The sequence below is a fragment of the Centroberyx gerrardi genome, chromosome 22 (assembly GCF_048128805.1).
Source record: "Centroberyx gerrardi isolate f3 chromosome 22, fCenGer3.hap1.cur.20231027, whole genome shotgun sequence".
Lineage (NCBI taxonomy): Eukaryota > Metazoa > Chordata > Actinopteri > Beryciformes > Berycidae > Centroberyx > Centroberyx gerrardi.
In genome coordinates this window covers 24,212,156-24,228,773 of record NC_136018.1, presented here as the reverse complement: position 1 = coordinate 24,228,773, position 16,618 = coordinate 24,212,156, and the positions used below count along the sequence as shown (strand labels likewise).

General features: G+C 37.7%; 2 protein-coding genes across 2 annotated transcripts in view; both read right to left on the bottom strand.

Moving 5' to 3' along the window:
• Positions 1–2,665: 2,665 nt before the first annotated feature.
• ppp1r17 (protein phosphatase 1 regulatory subunit 17) lies at positions 2,666–8,114 on the bottom strand. Its single transcript, XM_071899397.1, has 3 exons — positions 8,045–8,114; positions 2,956–3,111; positions 2,666–2,736 (listed from the first exon to the last, which is right to left on the bottom strand). The coding sequence occupies exons 1-3, from the start codon at positions 8,112–8,114 to the stop codon at positions 2,666–2,668; spliced, it is 297 nt and encodes a 98-aa protein (XP_071755498.1).
• Positions 8,115–14,502: 6,388 nt separating this feature from the next.
• Positions 14,503–16,618, bottom strand: part of itprid1 (ITPR interacting domain containing 1) — a 38,777-nt gene continuing 36,661 nt past the window's right edge. Inside the window, exon 14 of the mRNA XM_071899398.2 lies at positions 14,503–15,720. The gene's annotated coding sequence lies outside the window, so the exon portion shown is untranslated. The remainder of the gene's footprint in view (positions 15,721–16,618) is intronic.

The following is a 16,618-nucleotide window of genomic DNA, read 5'->3' as shown; positions in this document are numbered from 1 at the left end:
ACCTCTATAGACAACAAAAGTTACTTCTATTTAGTCTCCATACACTGTAGGAGGCCTGTTCAGTACATCAAACATAAGACAGTGATGAGTCTGGTAGGGGCATCTTAGAACAAATCTGCAAATGTTATTGTAAACTACATTAAAAGGTTGGAGTTGTGTATTTGTGGTATTTTGATAGACAATATCACCATAGTCCAATAGGCAGTAATAACTGCAACAAGTTTTTTTTTCCTAACATTCAGAGTAAAGCTCACCTGGTTCCAGACTCCTGAATCGTGTCAGATTTTGTCGAGCAATTCAGAGAGTCTGGTGTTGCTCTAGTCAACGGTGTGTTCTAGAAACAGTCGAACCGATCAGTGCACTTGTGGAGGGGACTATTTGTTCATCATCGGCCGAATACATCAGTTACTCGTGATTGGTTTTGGGAGAATCAACCCCCACACACAGAAAACAGCTAACAAGGAGGCAATCTCAGGCTGAATAATGGAGTGGTAACGAAATGGCCATTCAGTCTGAATATCAGGCTAGAGTAAAGCAGTCTTAGAACGATAAAGAACACTAAATTTACTACAATTTTCTTCAGTGTGAGGCCTAAATTATAGTTCTGAATCTATCCGCAGACCCAAATACATCAGAGAATTAACTTTATCCAGTGGATAAAGTGTCGATATCCTAGTAATCCAGGAAGCGGTGGGTGCTCCACCGTACACATAGTTTTGTCACTACAGGTAGAAAATGTTGCATGCACCAGGATACAGTAAGCAGTATCTTACCTTTGTGTGTATCTGTAGGGGCTGTTGACAAATACTAGAGGGAGCGACATGTGCCTGTAGAGGAAACTCAATTCCTGCCCTGCAGTACTATAGATGGGAAGGGCATTGAAGGATGTGTCACATGCAAACTTGTTAATTCTTGGAATTAATCATGGAATGGAATCAGGAAGGCCGAACACATACTAGTGACTTGACGTATGGTCTGGCTCTATGTTGGGGTTGGGGGATTAATGCAATGCTCCCTGCATTTTATTTATCATGTAGCCTACTATGTATTCTATGCATTATGCTGCAGCAGGGAGCATGCAAGTCAAACTGTATTGCCATCTCTATTTGCACAAATGGTTAAGCTATGACGTGAGTGATTCCTGACAGAAATAGAGTTAATAGTTGAGATGATACAGTTAAAAGAGTCAGAGGGGAAAGAAGGTGGTATATATGATTCCAGTAGTCAAATATTTATTCTCATGAAGAATTATCTTTACAAAAAAGACACTCAAAATTAATTGGGTCAACTTAGGTGTAATCCTCTCAGACACCAAGTTAGAAGAGACATATATTGCCACTCCTCCACCTCTAGTACATCTATCAACTCTATACAACACATAATGTGGGAGTTTGATGTCATTGACAGTGATTTTACTGCTAAGCCATGTTTCGGAAAGTGTGATAATATTAGGTTTATAATCGTCAACCCAAGTTCTAAATAAACCAATTTTAGGGACAAGGTTCCTGACATGAATATGTAAGATCTTTAATCCTTTAAGCATTATCCAGTTTGGAAGTAAAGATGTATCTTATTTAGAATAGGGCAACTGCAATGCTTAATGTGGAGAACAAGCAGATCCATAAATACACAAATAAAGAAAAAAGACACAACAACAATTGGTCAAAAGCCATATAGACAAGCAAAGGCAAAACAAAACACAAGCTCACCCAAACCAATGCCCCTATCAATTAGAAAGTCTCTGTGAACAAGGCTCAAATAAAATAATAAAGATAATAATTTTTAAAAAATGATTTTGTAAAGGGCAACTAGTATATGCTCTCATGCAGACTAAGAAGTAGCAACAAAAAAAAGTGAGAAAGAAAAAAAAGTCAGTATAATTATAGAATGTGATGAAAATTAAGTGTCATTAGCAAGCAATAAAAATGTCTATTTCGTCAAGCGCTAAAGGATATGAAGCATCATGTTTGCATATTATTAATACTAAAGATAAAGGCTGTTGAAGGTTAATAAAAAGACCTAATTGGTTTGGAGATAGGCCTAAAAATAAGGTACCTGACTGATTTGGATATTCTCCAGCTCTGCTCATTTCTCCACTATAACCAAGTAATATGGTGCATAATAATAATATCGGTGCATATTTACATTTTTTTAGTCCAAACACTGCTTGAATTTGTCTGTTTCCATCTGGTAGTTTTTTCCCAACCCAAGCATGGTGTAAATCAAACATGGCCACCATGTGAACCATGGGAATAGTCCTTGTCATATGTAATATTGTCATATTAACATTGAATAGTGTCCCGTGTTTCATGCTTTGTGTGTACATCCATGTTGAAAATGGTGTAATTGTACATTTCTGGAGTATGTCATGTAGTCATGCTATGCCTTAACGCTGTCCTCACTACTGTATGACCTGTCTAGCAGTTTTTACATTTCAGTTTGTGCAACTAATTGTGAATCAAGTGTCACCCATGAACTAAAACAATTGCCTTCTGTCATAAAACTATTTCTCACTTTATTCTTTGTCCCAATAGAATGAGAGTGGGAAATTTGCAACAGAAACACTGTGAAACCCATTTGTTCAAAGAGACATTTAATGAACTTGTGCAGATAAAACATTCATGAAAACAGAGAAAAGCAACGTTGACTAAAGGCTTTGAATCCTCTAATCCTTTACATCCTTCTCATCATCCTCTAAGTGGATCATCTGCTTCTCTCCCTTCATCATTCTCACTCCTAAAAGGAAGGAAAACCACACATTTTTAGCTTAAAACAGCTTTAAAAGAAGGATTATAATTTCTCATTGACGTTTGAATGAAGAGGCCTTTTTGTCTTGGAGACCACCACACACAAACATACACTTCCAATTTAGCGTGCACGAGTAAATGTGTTTGATTGTGGATTGAAACCATATATGACACTGTGGTTTATGCTTGCCAGTGTGTGTGTGTTGACCTGGTATATGTGGAGGGGAGTTGAGGACGGGTGTGTCTTTCCTGCGAGGTTTCTTCAGCTGGTCTTCCTCCAGATGCTCTGGGACAACAGCCTCCTCCTCATCCTCCTTCATCACCCCTGACTTCCTGTCCACCGGGCTCTCTAGTGCCTCCTGATCTGTAACACGGCAGGACAAATGTACAATTATTATGGACTGGTAAAGAAAAGATCCCACTGAGCACTAGGCGTGATTTCAACATTGTTTCTATGCTTTAATGGATCATTTTGGCTATATGTATAGACCTGTTTTAGACCAAGCAGTAAATACATTAATGAATAAATATCTGTAAATATCAAAAATATGCACCAGAGAAGTCCATATGTACAAGATAATGATTTATTTTTGTCATATACCCCAGAATCTGCCTTGGTTTGGTTACATATACCTGACTTTTAGCCCAGAGAAAGTTAAGTTAGAAATTATTGTATATCTAAAAATGCTTAGAATAATGACTTAATAAAATGTCAGAAGTAGGATATTGTGCAAAAATAATTTAAATTGCTATTGCTCAAACTGTTTGAGCAGAGACTTTGGTATGAGGAACCAACTGCCATAAAACGCTAAAGAAGAAGAAGAATGAAGTTTGAGGAAGCACATTGCACGTGCACGTTCTTTTGCCGGCTGCAGTACCGCCAGTCGGCGGTGTTCTTTTCCCTGCACCAGCATCAACAGATTTCAAAGAAATCAGAAAATAGGACGAGAAAATCTGCACTTTTGGTATTCTTTTTATCCATAAGTTGTCTAACTTCATTGACTTGATTGCAAGTTGCATGACGCAATTTGAGTTGTCCATGCCATGTGCTAGCAAAGAATGCTCGCTAGCTAGTGAACATTAAGGTTTGGGTTAAGGTTATGTCAACTAAAACAACTTGGTTAAGGTTAGAGAAAGGGTTTGGTCATGGTTAGATAAGAAAAATATTTGCTAAAAAGGAAAATGCGACAGTAGAAATGTCCTTCTTAAATGCTGGGAATTGAACTCAGGTTGTTGGCATTAAAAGCAAATGCATACGCTCATCCACCACCCTGACCACAAAGCCCTTACTTTCCACCATGCTACTTCAATGTGACACTACTTCCTGTTTACAGTCATGTCTCCCCTACGTAACCGTTTTGTGCTTGGAATATGTCATTTTAAAACTTTATGTGCCACCAAAACATAATTTGGTGTTAACAAGTCGCGTTCATTCCACAGTTTTCTGTGAGATCGTGTTGGATTTTTGAGTGAAGTGCTTGCAAATGCTTGATTTTTTTAGCGCTTCAAACTCAGTAGTATCTTAAACTATGAGCCCTCAATGTCAGAGGTGTCCTCACCATTTTTTTCATGTTCTAAGTAAAAAGTAATTGTTTTTCTTTGGAAGTTTTTGCATTCTCCATTTTTCGTTTTATTTGATTTTGTATTTATTTTTAATAATTTTCCCTTTAGCTATTTTGTTAGAATATGACTCTATGTCCTCACTATTTTTTCATGTTCTAAGTAAAAAATAAAAGAAGTGAGGCTAACACTGTGTGAAAACTTGACCGTTATTCCATGTTTACACATTTATACTTAAGTGTTGAACATCCATTGGTTAAATGTCTAGGCTAAAATCTGGTAAAATAGGATTGAAACGTTAAAAATTAGTAGACATCTACATCATATCTTAGTTGTCGATTGAACGGTTTCTAATCATATACATAGTTGTTGAAATGACATGGAAAGAACACCTAAGCTAAGACGTAGATGACTACTGAACTTTCATTTTTAAACCCCATGTAACCTTAATTTAGCCTAGATGGCTATGAACCATCTGGCTAATCAATTTAAAATTGCTCAGTGGGGACCTCAATAAATAATCTTAGGAAGTTATGCATGTTAGCACAGGTGGAAGTTACAAATTACATTTAGTCTCATTAGTAGAGAGTGATTATTGCTATTTATTTGCTTACATTCACAGCAGTGGTTGAAGACCAATAATCGATTCCAATAAGTCAGCACATTTATCAATCACAATTTACTTTGAAAACACCCCAAAACAATAGGTAGTAAAGCAAATAAATCACTGTTGATGTGATTACCAAGGTAAAAACGATGCTTGCAGATCACTGGCCTCCATTGTTGGTGCTACTGGTAAGTTCTTATGTACGGAGCCCGGGAGTGGCCATTGGGAGAGAAAAAAAGTTATATCGAGTCCACGATTTACTGTAACGTGCGCACGTTTTAGTCCATTCATGCGCACGAGATACAATTTGTTCCCTCGATTTCATTAAACTGTGCAGTTTAAGAAAAAATGCAACTTAAAAGGTATCTTTTAGGTATTGCAGATATGCCTAGTAAGGATTTGGTATGTTAATATCCATTGTCTGTTTACACTGAATAGGCATATCCCCCAAATATTGCAACATATTTAGCCACTTAACCTTCAGGCCATGTAAACACAATCAGGAGGCTGCAACACACCCAGGGCAGCGCCACATTTAAACATAATCACCAATATGTGCACTGACTCTTTATAAGCTCGTGAAGAGCGCATGTATTATATATCGAGAGCACGATATCACTATTTCGAGGGCACGTTTTGGCAATTTGCACGTAAAGAGGAAATCGAGGGAACGAATTGTATCTCGTGCGCACGAATAAACCAAAACAAGGGCTCATTTTAACCAGATCGAGGGAACGAATTGTATCTTACATTACAGTAAATCGTGGCCACGACATAAATAATTTTTCTCCCGATGGCCACTCCCGGGCTCCGTACTTATGTACTATTTTTAGGAGGGAAACAATTTTATTGGAGCTTAAATATTATTTTACTACGTGATCATCGTATTGGATAGTGATACAGTGTGTAAGCTAGCATCAAGATGCACTAGCTATTCTTTGATAGCAAAACAAAATACAGCTAAAATTAGCATGAGAATGTATCGTTTCGTCATTTCTCTGTAGGATATTATCCTAATCAAACCTCCAAAGTTGGGAAATCCAGCAATGTTGATGGCAGTATGATCACACTCTTGGAATGATTTTGTAATGACATTAAAGGCCAAATCATAATTCAGATGTAAACAAAAGGAGAATCCCACCGACAGAAACCCAAAGCACATTTGAAACAATTTTCCTATTCTCAGACTGGCCAACAGAGATAAAAGCACCAGCTGTACGCAACAGCTGAAGGAGTTTTTATGTATTTTTCCATTTTTCATTATCAGTATTTCAATATTTTGTTTTCCTTCAAATAAAAAGTTTGTTTATGTTTGCAATGTTTGTAGATATTGATGTAATGGGTTGTAATGGGTATCCCAAAAATAAAATTGTGAAAAAAATCACAGATTGGGTATTTAACTTGGCCTAAAAAGTTTGTAATTATATATTTTCAGTACAAAATGGCTGAATGAATAGGCTCTTGAATGCAAATTTTTCAAACTTTTCTCCCAGGGCAGCATGTCCCTAGACCCCCGTAGCTATCACACACATCAGCACCCCTGTAGTGTTTGCATCCCTGCATCAATCCAGCTACATTATTATTGGTTTGTGCTAGCCTGGTTGTTGTCTAGCCAGTTCGCTAACCTTGCTAGCTAGTTACAATTATTTTACAATTTCCCATTTGGTAGACACTTCTATCCAAAGCGAAACAAAACATCAATGTAGTAATGTTATTTGAATAATGGGGATGGATATTTTCAGGGTTTTCTTTTTTTATTACAGGTGGAATAATGACATGAATTTCAGAAATGTATTTTGTAATGGTCAACATAGTCTATAAATAACTGCAATATCACAAATTCAACTCTGTCCTCGCGTCCTCTTTGCATTGCAGGGGATCATATCGAACAATATCTGTTTTTAACTCAGTAACTTCAACTCCCAAGTACATTTTGAATGAGTTACTTTTTACTTTTGCTATGAATCTTTTACCATTCATTTTACTTATGCCCAAGTAAAATTTCAGCAAAGTAACAGTACATTTAACAGATATACAGAGAGAGGGTTTCCATCAAATGCTTTGGCAATATTGTTATTGTAACAAACATACTGAAGAACGAGCAAGACAGAGATAGACAACGTGACTCGGACTGCTGTCTTGCCATCTGTCAGCATCCGTAGAGGAAAGTCCTGCTTCAACACCCCCCTCCCCACCACCACCCCTCCACCCCCCAATCACTCTTTCTCTTTGTTGTCTTCTGTAACCCTCTCGCCCTTCTTCCCTCTCCCTATGCCTTTCATTATTTCTCTCACTGACTTTGTCTAATTCTGTCATCTCTCTCTACTTTTTTCAATTACATTTAAAAGTGCTTTATTGGGATTGTAACCAGATTCAATTAGCATCCATGACAGTGTGCCATTAAACATCTAGTGCAATGATTTCAACTGATGATTTCTAACACAATGAGCGTCTTTTTTTTCTTTTTTTTTTTCAGTTTCTGATGGTTAGATAGTATAAAGCTTTGCCTAGCTTTTGACTAGTTTGGCAAGAAGCTGGCTGGCTATTGACTATGGGGCACCTCATTAACTATGCATACTGTTGACCAATCAGAGCATTCATTAAAACCTGGATGTAGGTGACATAATTTATGACAATTGCTGACAGTTTTAATGATTTGGGGACTTTACTTTAACAAGGTCCTTTAAGTTATACCATGGAATTGAGAACTTTTAAAAACAAATGGTTCAGTAATATCAATTGAATTAATCAATGAATCAATAGGCAACAAATATAATGGAGTGTTTCATTTGGAGAAAGGATTTCAAAATTAAATATATCTCTTCTTAAGAATCATATCTATAGACCTGCTTTTATGTAATGATTTATCTCAATCTGTCTTTTATTGTTCTGATGTGTTCCCGTCCATTTTATTTCATTTGGCCCCATGATTTACTTCCTTGATTTATTCCATATGTTGTGCTATTTCTGCTGTTTTAATGTGAAGCACTGTGTAAAGGTTTATACTTTTTATATTATTATTATTATTATTATTATTAGTAGTAGTAGTAGTAGTAGCAGTAGTAGTAGTATTAAATTGTTCCCTATTACTTTGAATCTAGGAAGATAAGTTTCAGGTCTTTGTGCTCACAGTGTTTGCTGTCCTGTGTTGTCAGTCGATGTTCAGGCTCCAGGGTCGACCTCATACATCCAGTCGTCATCTCTGAGGCCCTCAGGGCTTCTTCTGTCCACAGATCACATAACACACACACACACACACACACACACACACGCACACACACGCACACACATTCATAATCCATTATTCATGACTGGACCTTATGGCACTAACAGAAGATAAAGCACTTTGTGTGTGTGTCTCAGTGAGATTTTTGCTTTACTTTTTGAAGAAACAGCCTCCACATACACTTAGATTGGTGAGATTTTCACATTCTAATGGCAGCTCTCTGTCTGTAAGACATTCATCATAGCATGCAAGCTTTTACCTCTGAGGTTTTTACCACAGAACTAAAAGTGTAGCCAGTGGAGCGATAGCCTACAGTGTGTTTTATCATTTTTTCACAGATTGTAGTTGTCGAGTTCAACATTAGTAAGTCCATGCAAGAACTGTGTTGCCTCCATGCACTTCTTGGATACTGAAATTATTTAAAAAAGCTCTGGTTTGCATGAGAATGACAAAAGCATTCTGACATTCTGAGACAAACAAGAACATGGTACATAAAAGAGAAACAGAGGGAATAAGAGCTGTGAGGTAAAAGGAGGAGTGATGGCAGAAATCTCTTAAAATAACCTTACATTTACATTACACATTACATTAATTCACCCCTTAATTCATGCAAAATCCCCTTAAAATGAGTTAAAGGAGTCATTACCTTAAACACCCCTTAATGTTTGACTGCTTATTTCTAATTGAATTTAAAATTCAGGGAGACAGGAACTTTACATTAATAACTCAAAAGGCAAAAAAAAAACAAAAAAAACTTTCTAGTGTCTCCAAGAACCAACCCATGAATATATCCCTTAAAAACCCATGATACTAACCTTACTTTTTTAAAGCTATGTCATTTTTAATGGATAATTAATGTTTATGTAATGAGAAATTAAGGACATCTCAGGGATAAAATTAAGGGGTTTGGTTTCGTAGTGAAATGTGGCAAGAAGTAATAGAGAAGGAAACAAAGAGAGAGACCAAGAGAGAGGAAGATTGAGGAGGGCAAGATGAGACATAAAGTGAGAGTTTGAAAGAAAGAAAGAAACCAACCAACAATCAGAAATAAAGAAACAAAGTGTATTCTTACCTTAGCCTCAGCAGTGTGTCAGACAGGCAGATCGGAGCAGTGTGGCCTCAGCCAAGCCTGGCTCGCTGGGTTATGAACCTCGGAGGAGGAGCATCCTCTCTCCTCTCCTTAGCTGCTGTTGTCACGGTGACAAAGGGGGGGGGAGTGGAGTTGCTTCTGAATATCAATAGACTTCTAATTACCTCCTCTCAACAGATTGATCAACTATATGGAGAGCCAATGAGGGAGAGGTTGGTTTGTGTGTGTGTGTGTGTGTGTGTGTGTGGGGGGGGGGGGGGGCTGTGGGGGGGGGGGTTATGAAAGACGGAGTGATAGGGTGAATGAATACATACAGGACAAACAAAGAAAGGGAATAAAATACAAGTGATAATAAAGGATGTGTGCTTTGGAAAAGGATTTTGCAAAGTCCGAATAGAGGAGTTTTGGTAACAGTTGAAATATATGATCATCACTCACATATCACCATCACCACACGATTTCATATTTCATAGGGTGAAGAGAAATTCACCCTACTACTAGGCGAATTAGGCAAGTGTGGGCAGAGCTTAAAGCAGACAGTGAAGGATATGTCTGAAGCATAGACTGTAAAAAAAAAAGATGGACATAGTGAGTGTGATGTCACCCATAGGTTTCTGAAGGGCCGCTTTGACGCCAAAAGATTGGGTTTACAATCGCCGCCATGTTGACATTTTTTGGAGCCAGCGCAGCCAAAGCGAGCCTGAAGGTTGTCCGCAGAGCTGTAGCTCTGCCTACTATTGGCCCATAATTGGTGACCTGTCCATCACGGGACAGGTGACCTGTCAATCACTAGGAAAACAACCCCGTTATATATCCATTATATCCCGTTAATGACGCAATTATTTTGAAAATCACCATAGGGACGCACATTAGAAGAAGTGAAATTAGCTACTGAGTCCATAACCTCTTGTCGAAAAAGAGGTCCTAGCGGATGTTAAAGGAATTGCTGCTTGCCGTGTTGGCAAGCAGCAATTCTGGCAAAGGCAATTCAAAATTTACCCGTGGTTTTCGTCGCTTGGTCTGAAGCAGCAATGGAAGCCAATCGGTGGATCTGGCAAAGAAGGAATCTCACTGACTGGGGGCACAAAGCTGCAAATGTAGTGTTGTAAGGTTTGAACATGTTTGACATTGATTGTTATGTTGCCTTGTTAGCTTGTGCTCAGACTGAGCTCAGACGAAAAACGTCAAATGAAAACGACTTCTTAACAGCAAATTACGTGTTGGTGGAACGTTAAGTGTTAAATTTACGTATTCCCAGCACGAAGCGGTTAAATGAAGGAGACATGACTATAAACAAACAGGAAGCAGTGTCACATTGAAGTAGCATGGTGGCCAGTATGGCCAGGCCATGGAGGTTGGGGTGGTGGACAGGCGTATGCGTTTGCCTTCGATGCCGGCGACCGGAATTCGATTCCCAGTCTTTTCAAAGGACATTTCAACCATGAGTCACATTTTAACAAACGTTTTTCTTATCTAACCATGACCAAGCCCTTTTCCTAACCTTAACCAAGTTGTTTTAGTTGCCTAACCATAACCTTAACCCAAACCTTAACCAAGTTGTTTTACTTGGCTAAACTTAACCGTTAACCAACCTTTGAGACGTAGTTCAATTTGTGGCAGAGAAATGTATTTAAATTCGTGGCAGAGCACGTATATGTGTCCACAGCAAGTAAATCGCCATTTTGGAGTTTGTGTTCATTTAATGTATTTGTGTGAGATCATGTTGCTTGTGCTTGTCTATCTGACAAAGTGGTTGGTAGTACCATGGTTGATCTGCTTTGTTTTTGGCATGGTTGCTAGTATATTGATTCTTTAGAATAATGTTGCCTTGTTAGCTTTTGGTTATCTGTTGCTTGGTGACTGATATAATTTTTGCAGGTAGCGTGGTTGCTGATTCTTAAAAGGTTGATATGTTGGCTTGCGTATACAGTTTGGTTTCTGATCTACTGAGTAGGCTGTCTCAATCCAGCAGACTCAGCCGTCCCATTAGCCTGTTGTAGGCAAATTCAATAGCAAGTTAAAAAATATTGAGTAATGTTGGGAACTAGGAATAAACCTAAATTTAGGTACAATGTAGTGAAAGCGACTTTAGCTGTATTTGTGTCGAACCATCTGGAGGTGTTGTAGGCCAAATTGAATGAAACATCTGTGATAGGAGTTGCCCACTTGATAACTCCAGTCATACCCACATTCACACACTCAACCTTGTAACATTTACCTTAGGTGGCTGGTGAATGGTGCTGACTGTCTGATGGTCCTGTAGATGTATGACGGCATAGTCACATGTCCTTTATAGTCACTATTATGTACTTCATTCTTTTGACATCTGAATTGGGCTTCTGTATGCATGCTCACCTTGGATTATGGCACAAAGGATTGCAGCGTCAGATGCTGCGTATTGGTAAATTGCCCCATAAAGTAATCATTTTGCAAATTGTGTTTATTATATTATGCTCTGATTATAATATTTAGCACACGCTCACAATGTGCTTATAATGCACTTATAATGCCTATGATGCTTTATGAGCACCACTTCAAGTTACCAGAGTTTGTATGGCCTTGGTTTCTTCCCTTCTTGGTTGTCTTGTTTGAAATGGTGAATAAAATGAATCTCTGGCACTGTGCTCTGGTTACGTACCATGCAGACTTTACCTGCTACTTCATGAGATGGAACTTTGTCAAGTCATCCTATCATTAAAATTAGAGTGTACAGTAAATAATAGAGCCGAATGAAGGTTCTAAACATGCACAACCAACAATTTCAACACTAGAACATGATAAGTAGAAAGTATAAAAAGGTAATAAGAATGTGTGCAAAGTAACGGCAGTAGGGCTTATTGATACAAAGAAAAAAGAATGAATATTTGTGATGAGAATATACCAAAAATATAAAATATGCACAGTATGCAAAAGTAAAAAAAAATAATAATAAAATAATTCAGCATTGGATACAAAAGACAATAAAATAAGAGGACGGACTAAAAAACATGGTTTTGAAGTGCATTAAACATAACAGAATAAAATAGATAAAGTAGAGATAAATACAAAGTAAAATATACTAAAAAAAAAATACTCACCTAGATTGTAAGAACATCAGGAAATCCTGCATTTGCATCAGCTTTTCAGGTAAACCCACATACAACACTGAATGTACAAAATATTAAGGACACTTATTCTTTTCATTGAGTACACTCATGAGGTGAAACCAGGCTCTTTAATTTTAATAGGTGATATATGGGTATTGGTATATGAGTTTACTGGGTGTATGGGAGCAACAAATTCTTTTTGTGATGAAGCTATCACTGGCCATGTTCTTTCTATGATAAATAAATTACACAACCATTGTTTGCTACTTACAAATAAAACACTCATGATGTTCCAATCGACCAAAAGCCTTTTGATGTCTTGATGAGAGATTATACTGAGACAAATGGTAGTTCCTGCTTCACGGTGAAGTGTGTACCGTACCTTGCTGTTGCTATTGTTCCAAACCTTCCCTACACTATGAGAGGGTTTTAGTGTTATTGGACAATAAAAGACTATCCATACAGAACATGAACATACAAGAACTTCTATTGTCCAGTGTACATGATTTAAGTGTTTTAAGTATCAATCATAGAATGTATAACACAGCTACTGGATGTACGTGAAATAAAATTGCGAGGTGAAATGAGACGACTGGAGTGGCATTCATTTTGGTTTATCCCATATCCACGAATGAGCATAACCCTGGTCAGTAACATGTAATTAATAACCTGTAGCCAGTAACATGTAATCAATAACTTATATCCAGTAACGTGATCAATAATCTGTAGTCAGTCGGGTATTCAGTCTGTATTCATTTCCACTTCCCAGGATGGAGGATTGTATAGATGGAGTAGGCGCAGCCAACTTTGTCCAACATAGACTTGTTAAACCTGATGTCAGACCAACCAATCCTGAAACTAATGTGTGCTATTTGGAGATTTCATTGATTGCTTGATAGCTTGTTGTCAAATTCGGAATGAAGCTGCTCCTGGACAATTCAGTAGCTTTTCATTTTTTTGAACTCCCTCCCATTCCTGAAAAAAATACTCGTAATGGCAGAGTCGATGAAGCGAGAACTTGTTAAACTAGTAAACTTGCTACCTACCTCTTCACTTGTCATTGTGGGACATGTAAAATTCAGCAGGAGAAAAATCTGGCTAAGTGAGACTGTAACCGCCAACACTTCTCCGTAGGTACATTTAGCTTAGCTAGTAGCCTTTACGCACGGTGCTGACCCAAGAAGAGTCTGCAGGCTTTCATTCCAACCAGACACTACAACAGCTGATTTCACTAAATAGTTAAAGGTTAGAAGTTTTTGGTTGGAACAAAAACCTGCAGACACTTGGGTCATAATGGCACATGACTGAAAACCAATGTTGTGTTTTTGTACTGTATTTGTATGTCCTCTAAGGTATTCATAGTATTCTGTTACATCACCACATGGCCATTTTGGTAGGAAAATAACAGAGAGATAACACCAACCATTAATCTGTAGCTCAGCCAACCATTGACCTGTAATATTCACATAGGCTTGTCGATACCTTAGTGAGAGCATCTTCTTATTATGAAGGAGGCTCTTTGAGAGAAGGTTTCTGCCCAGTGGTGAGTACATGTTTGAAGTACAGTATACAGAGCTATAGGACTGGAGCAGTTGTCCAAACTCTGTGCTGATACACCATGATGGAGAGCAGGCTGAAGTTAGCATTGGTGATAACCAATTGAATTTCCTTTCTTTTGAGATTTTTGACAAATGCTAACTCTTAATTTCAAACATAGTTTTTTGTGGTTGATATAGTTGCCTTGTTCTCGTTAGTTTTCAGTTGGTGCCAGTCCCCTTTTCCAAATGATTAGCATTTCACTACTGACAATCAATATTAAAAATAACTGAAGGATGAAAATTCACAAAGCTGTGAATGCATTTTATTTCATGGAACCAAACGTAGTATAGCTAGAAAGCCATCACAGACCATTTTTGCCATTTTTTGCACATCCCATTCATATTTTCCATAGGGATTTTGGACTGCACACCAAATGGCAGAAGTGCTAACTTAACAGCCTTTTCAGATTTCACCCCTTTCTCTACATATATATATATATATATATAGATATATACATCTATATTTCTGTGCACTGTGTTCACTTGTGAGAGTGGTTCTGTCTGAAATGTTGTCGATTGTACTATATAGAGGGCATCTTCCCAAATGTCTTTCTCAGTCCTGACATTTATATCAAGGTTTGTGTTTCTATGATGGACATGATTCTCTAATAAACCAGTTAAATTGTGTTGTGTATTTTATTGTTGTAATACACAGCTATGATTTCAGCCAAGCTTCCAGAAACTGTCATTAAATTGTCTCTGTCTCATTAATTGGCTACAAAATCTCTCTTTGAATTGAAAATATATTGCTTTAGCTAACTGTATACCTGTAAAAATGGCATGCCATATCAATTTATAAGATTTCTTACTGTAAATATATGTAAAATGTGTTGTTTTTAAACAATAAAAATGCATTTCTCACACTCATTCACCAAAAGAGCATAATATTATTTTGAGCTGCCCACAATATTTTCATTCATGACATTTTCATCAAATGTGTGAGGTTTGCCATCGTGGGTGACTCACAGCTCAAAGACAGACAGACACACGCATAGATTCTGAAGTGGCTGCTGTTGTCAGATTGCATCCTATATTTGGATATCACCAACACAATAAGGATGACCCTTCAGACTACTTAACATTATCAGTAGGATGTCATCTGAGCTGAATGGGACAACAGCAATGTGCTGCTATAAATATTTACAGGAATAATATTAATTCCATGGATATGGTAAAACATTAGGCATTATAATGTCTTTATATTATTATAATATATTATCCTGACATGTTTTGGGCATTACGTCATAGACACCAGCATGTTGTATTGTTCTAAGGTTTACTATAGTGGCTTTATTCATCCAAACCATTGCAGTCCATAGAAAGACCTAATATGTATTTATATCTACATCAATAACTTATGTTATATTTATATAATATATATTTAACTAACCTGGTAAATTATTACAAACAGCATATCCTATACAATCACAATGTCATTTCACGTGTCTGGTTGTTGCTCTGACCACTCATTCTTCAAATGAATACAGGAATACATTGACATTTTGAACATATTTTTGAAGTCTGCTGGTTTTCTTCCCCCGTTACAACGTGTTAACAAAATGATGGTTTGTTAGCATTGTTAGCATTCCATGAAGCTACTGGTGATTCTACTCAGTGGGGAATGCTAACAATGCTAACAAGCCATTTTTACTGCAGCAGATGGTCAAATGCTGTAAACATTTTCAGATAAGGAAAAAAATAAATACAAAATCTCAAGGTATTCCGAAAGGCATAGCCTTCAGGAAATGGAAGACTTCAGACAACAGGTCCTCTTCAACCAGACGTTAAGAGCGGCAAGCATAGCATCTGAAATAGGAGACGTTAAAAGAGTCAATTAACAGTGGTGTAAAATGTACAAATGCTTCACATAAAGGAATACTATGGAGGACTTTACTTTTCAAAATATTTTTAAATAACCACTAGGGGTGGGTGATATGGGCAAAAAATAATATCTTGATATTTTCTGTCATTTTAACAATGACGATATTTGACGATATTTTCAGCTTTCATAAAAAGGCAAGCGATGTTGAACCACATCTGGGTATTAAATCATCCATTTGTTTATCATTCACCATTAACACTCATAGTTGTAAGCTACTGGAAAATTACAGCAAGATAGCACACGTGCAGCCTCAAATGCCAAACTTTTCCCCATGGCGCAGCCGAGGGCATTTAGGCCCAGATCTACTAACATGTCGCAATTCCAGGCGCAGCGCAAAAGCAATTGCGGATGAAATTGGTACCGCCAGTGCCAGGTATTTACAAAAGTAGGGCACACAAATGAGCGGAGGTGCAGATAATTAATTAGAATTGTGACTGCGCAAATATAAGGGCCAAACAATGCGCACAATAGCCCATTTGTGGCCACATAATGATGGGCAAAAGAAGCTTAAATTTCTCCCCTGTGGAGCTGGAAGTGTTGGTGGCAGAGAAAACCACAAAGAACTGCAAACAAGACATGTTTTACCAGCGCGTAAAAAGTCATTCTGGAATGACAAAATAAAGTGAAAGCAGTTGGGCACCACAAGCGCGATTTAGGGTTAGGTAAAAAGCACTGGTATGTTATGAGGAGGTGAGCTAAAATGCTTAGCACAAATAAAGCCAAATAAAGCCAAGGAGCAGCCTTAACTCCCTTGGGGGAGCAAGTGCAGGAGAGCCTGACTGAGACGTAGGTGCCAGGTGTGGGAGGGATGGAGACCTGGTG

Excerpts from the sequence above, each read along its gene's own strand:
- ppp1r17 (XM_071899397.1), bottom strand. The coding sequence starts at position 8,114 with ATGACGACTGGATGTATGAGGTCGACCCTGGAGCCTGAACATCGACTG. Across the intron at positions 3,112-8,044 it reads AACACAGGACAGCAAACACT|ATCAGGAGGCACTAGAGAGC; the intron begins GTGAGCACAAAG and ends GCCGTGTTACAG. Across the intron at positions 2,737-2,955 it reads CTCCCCTCCACATATACCAG|GAGTGAGAATGATGAAGGGA; the intron begins GTCAACACACAC and ends CCTTCCTTTTAG.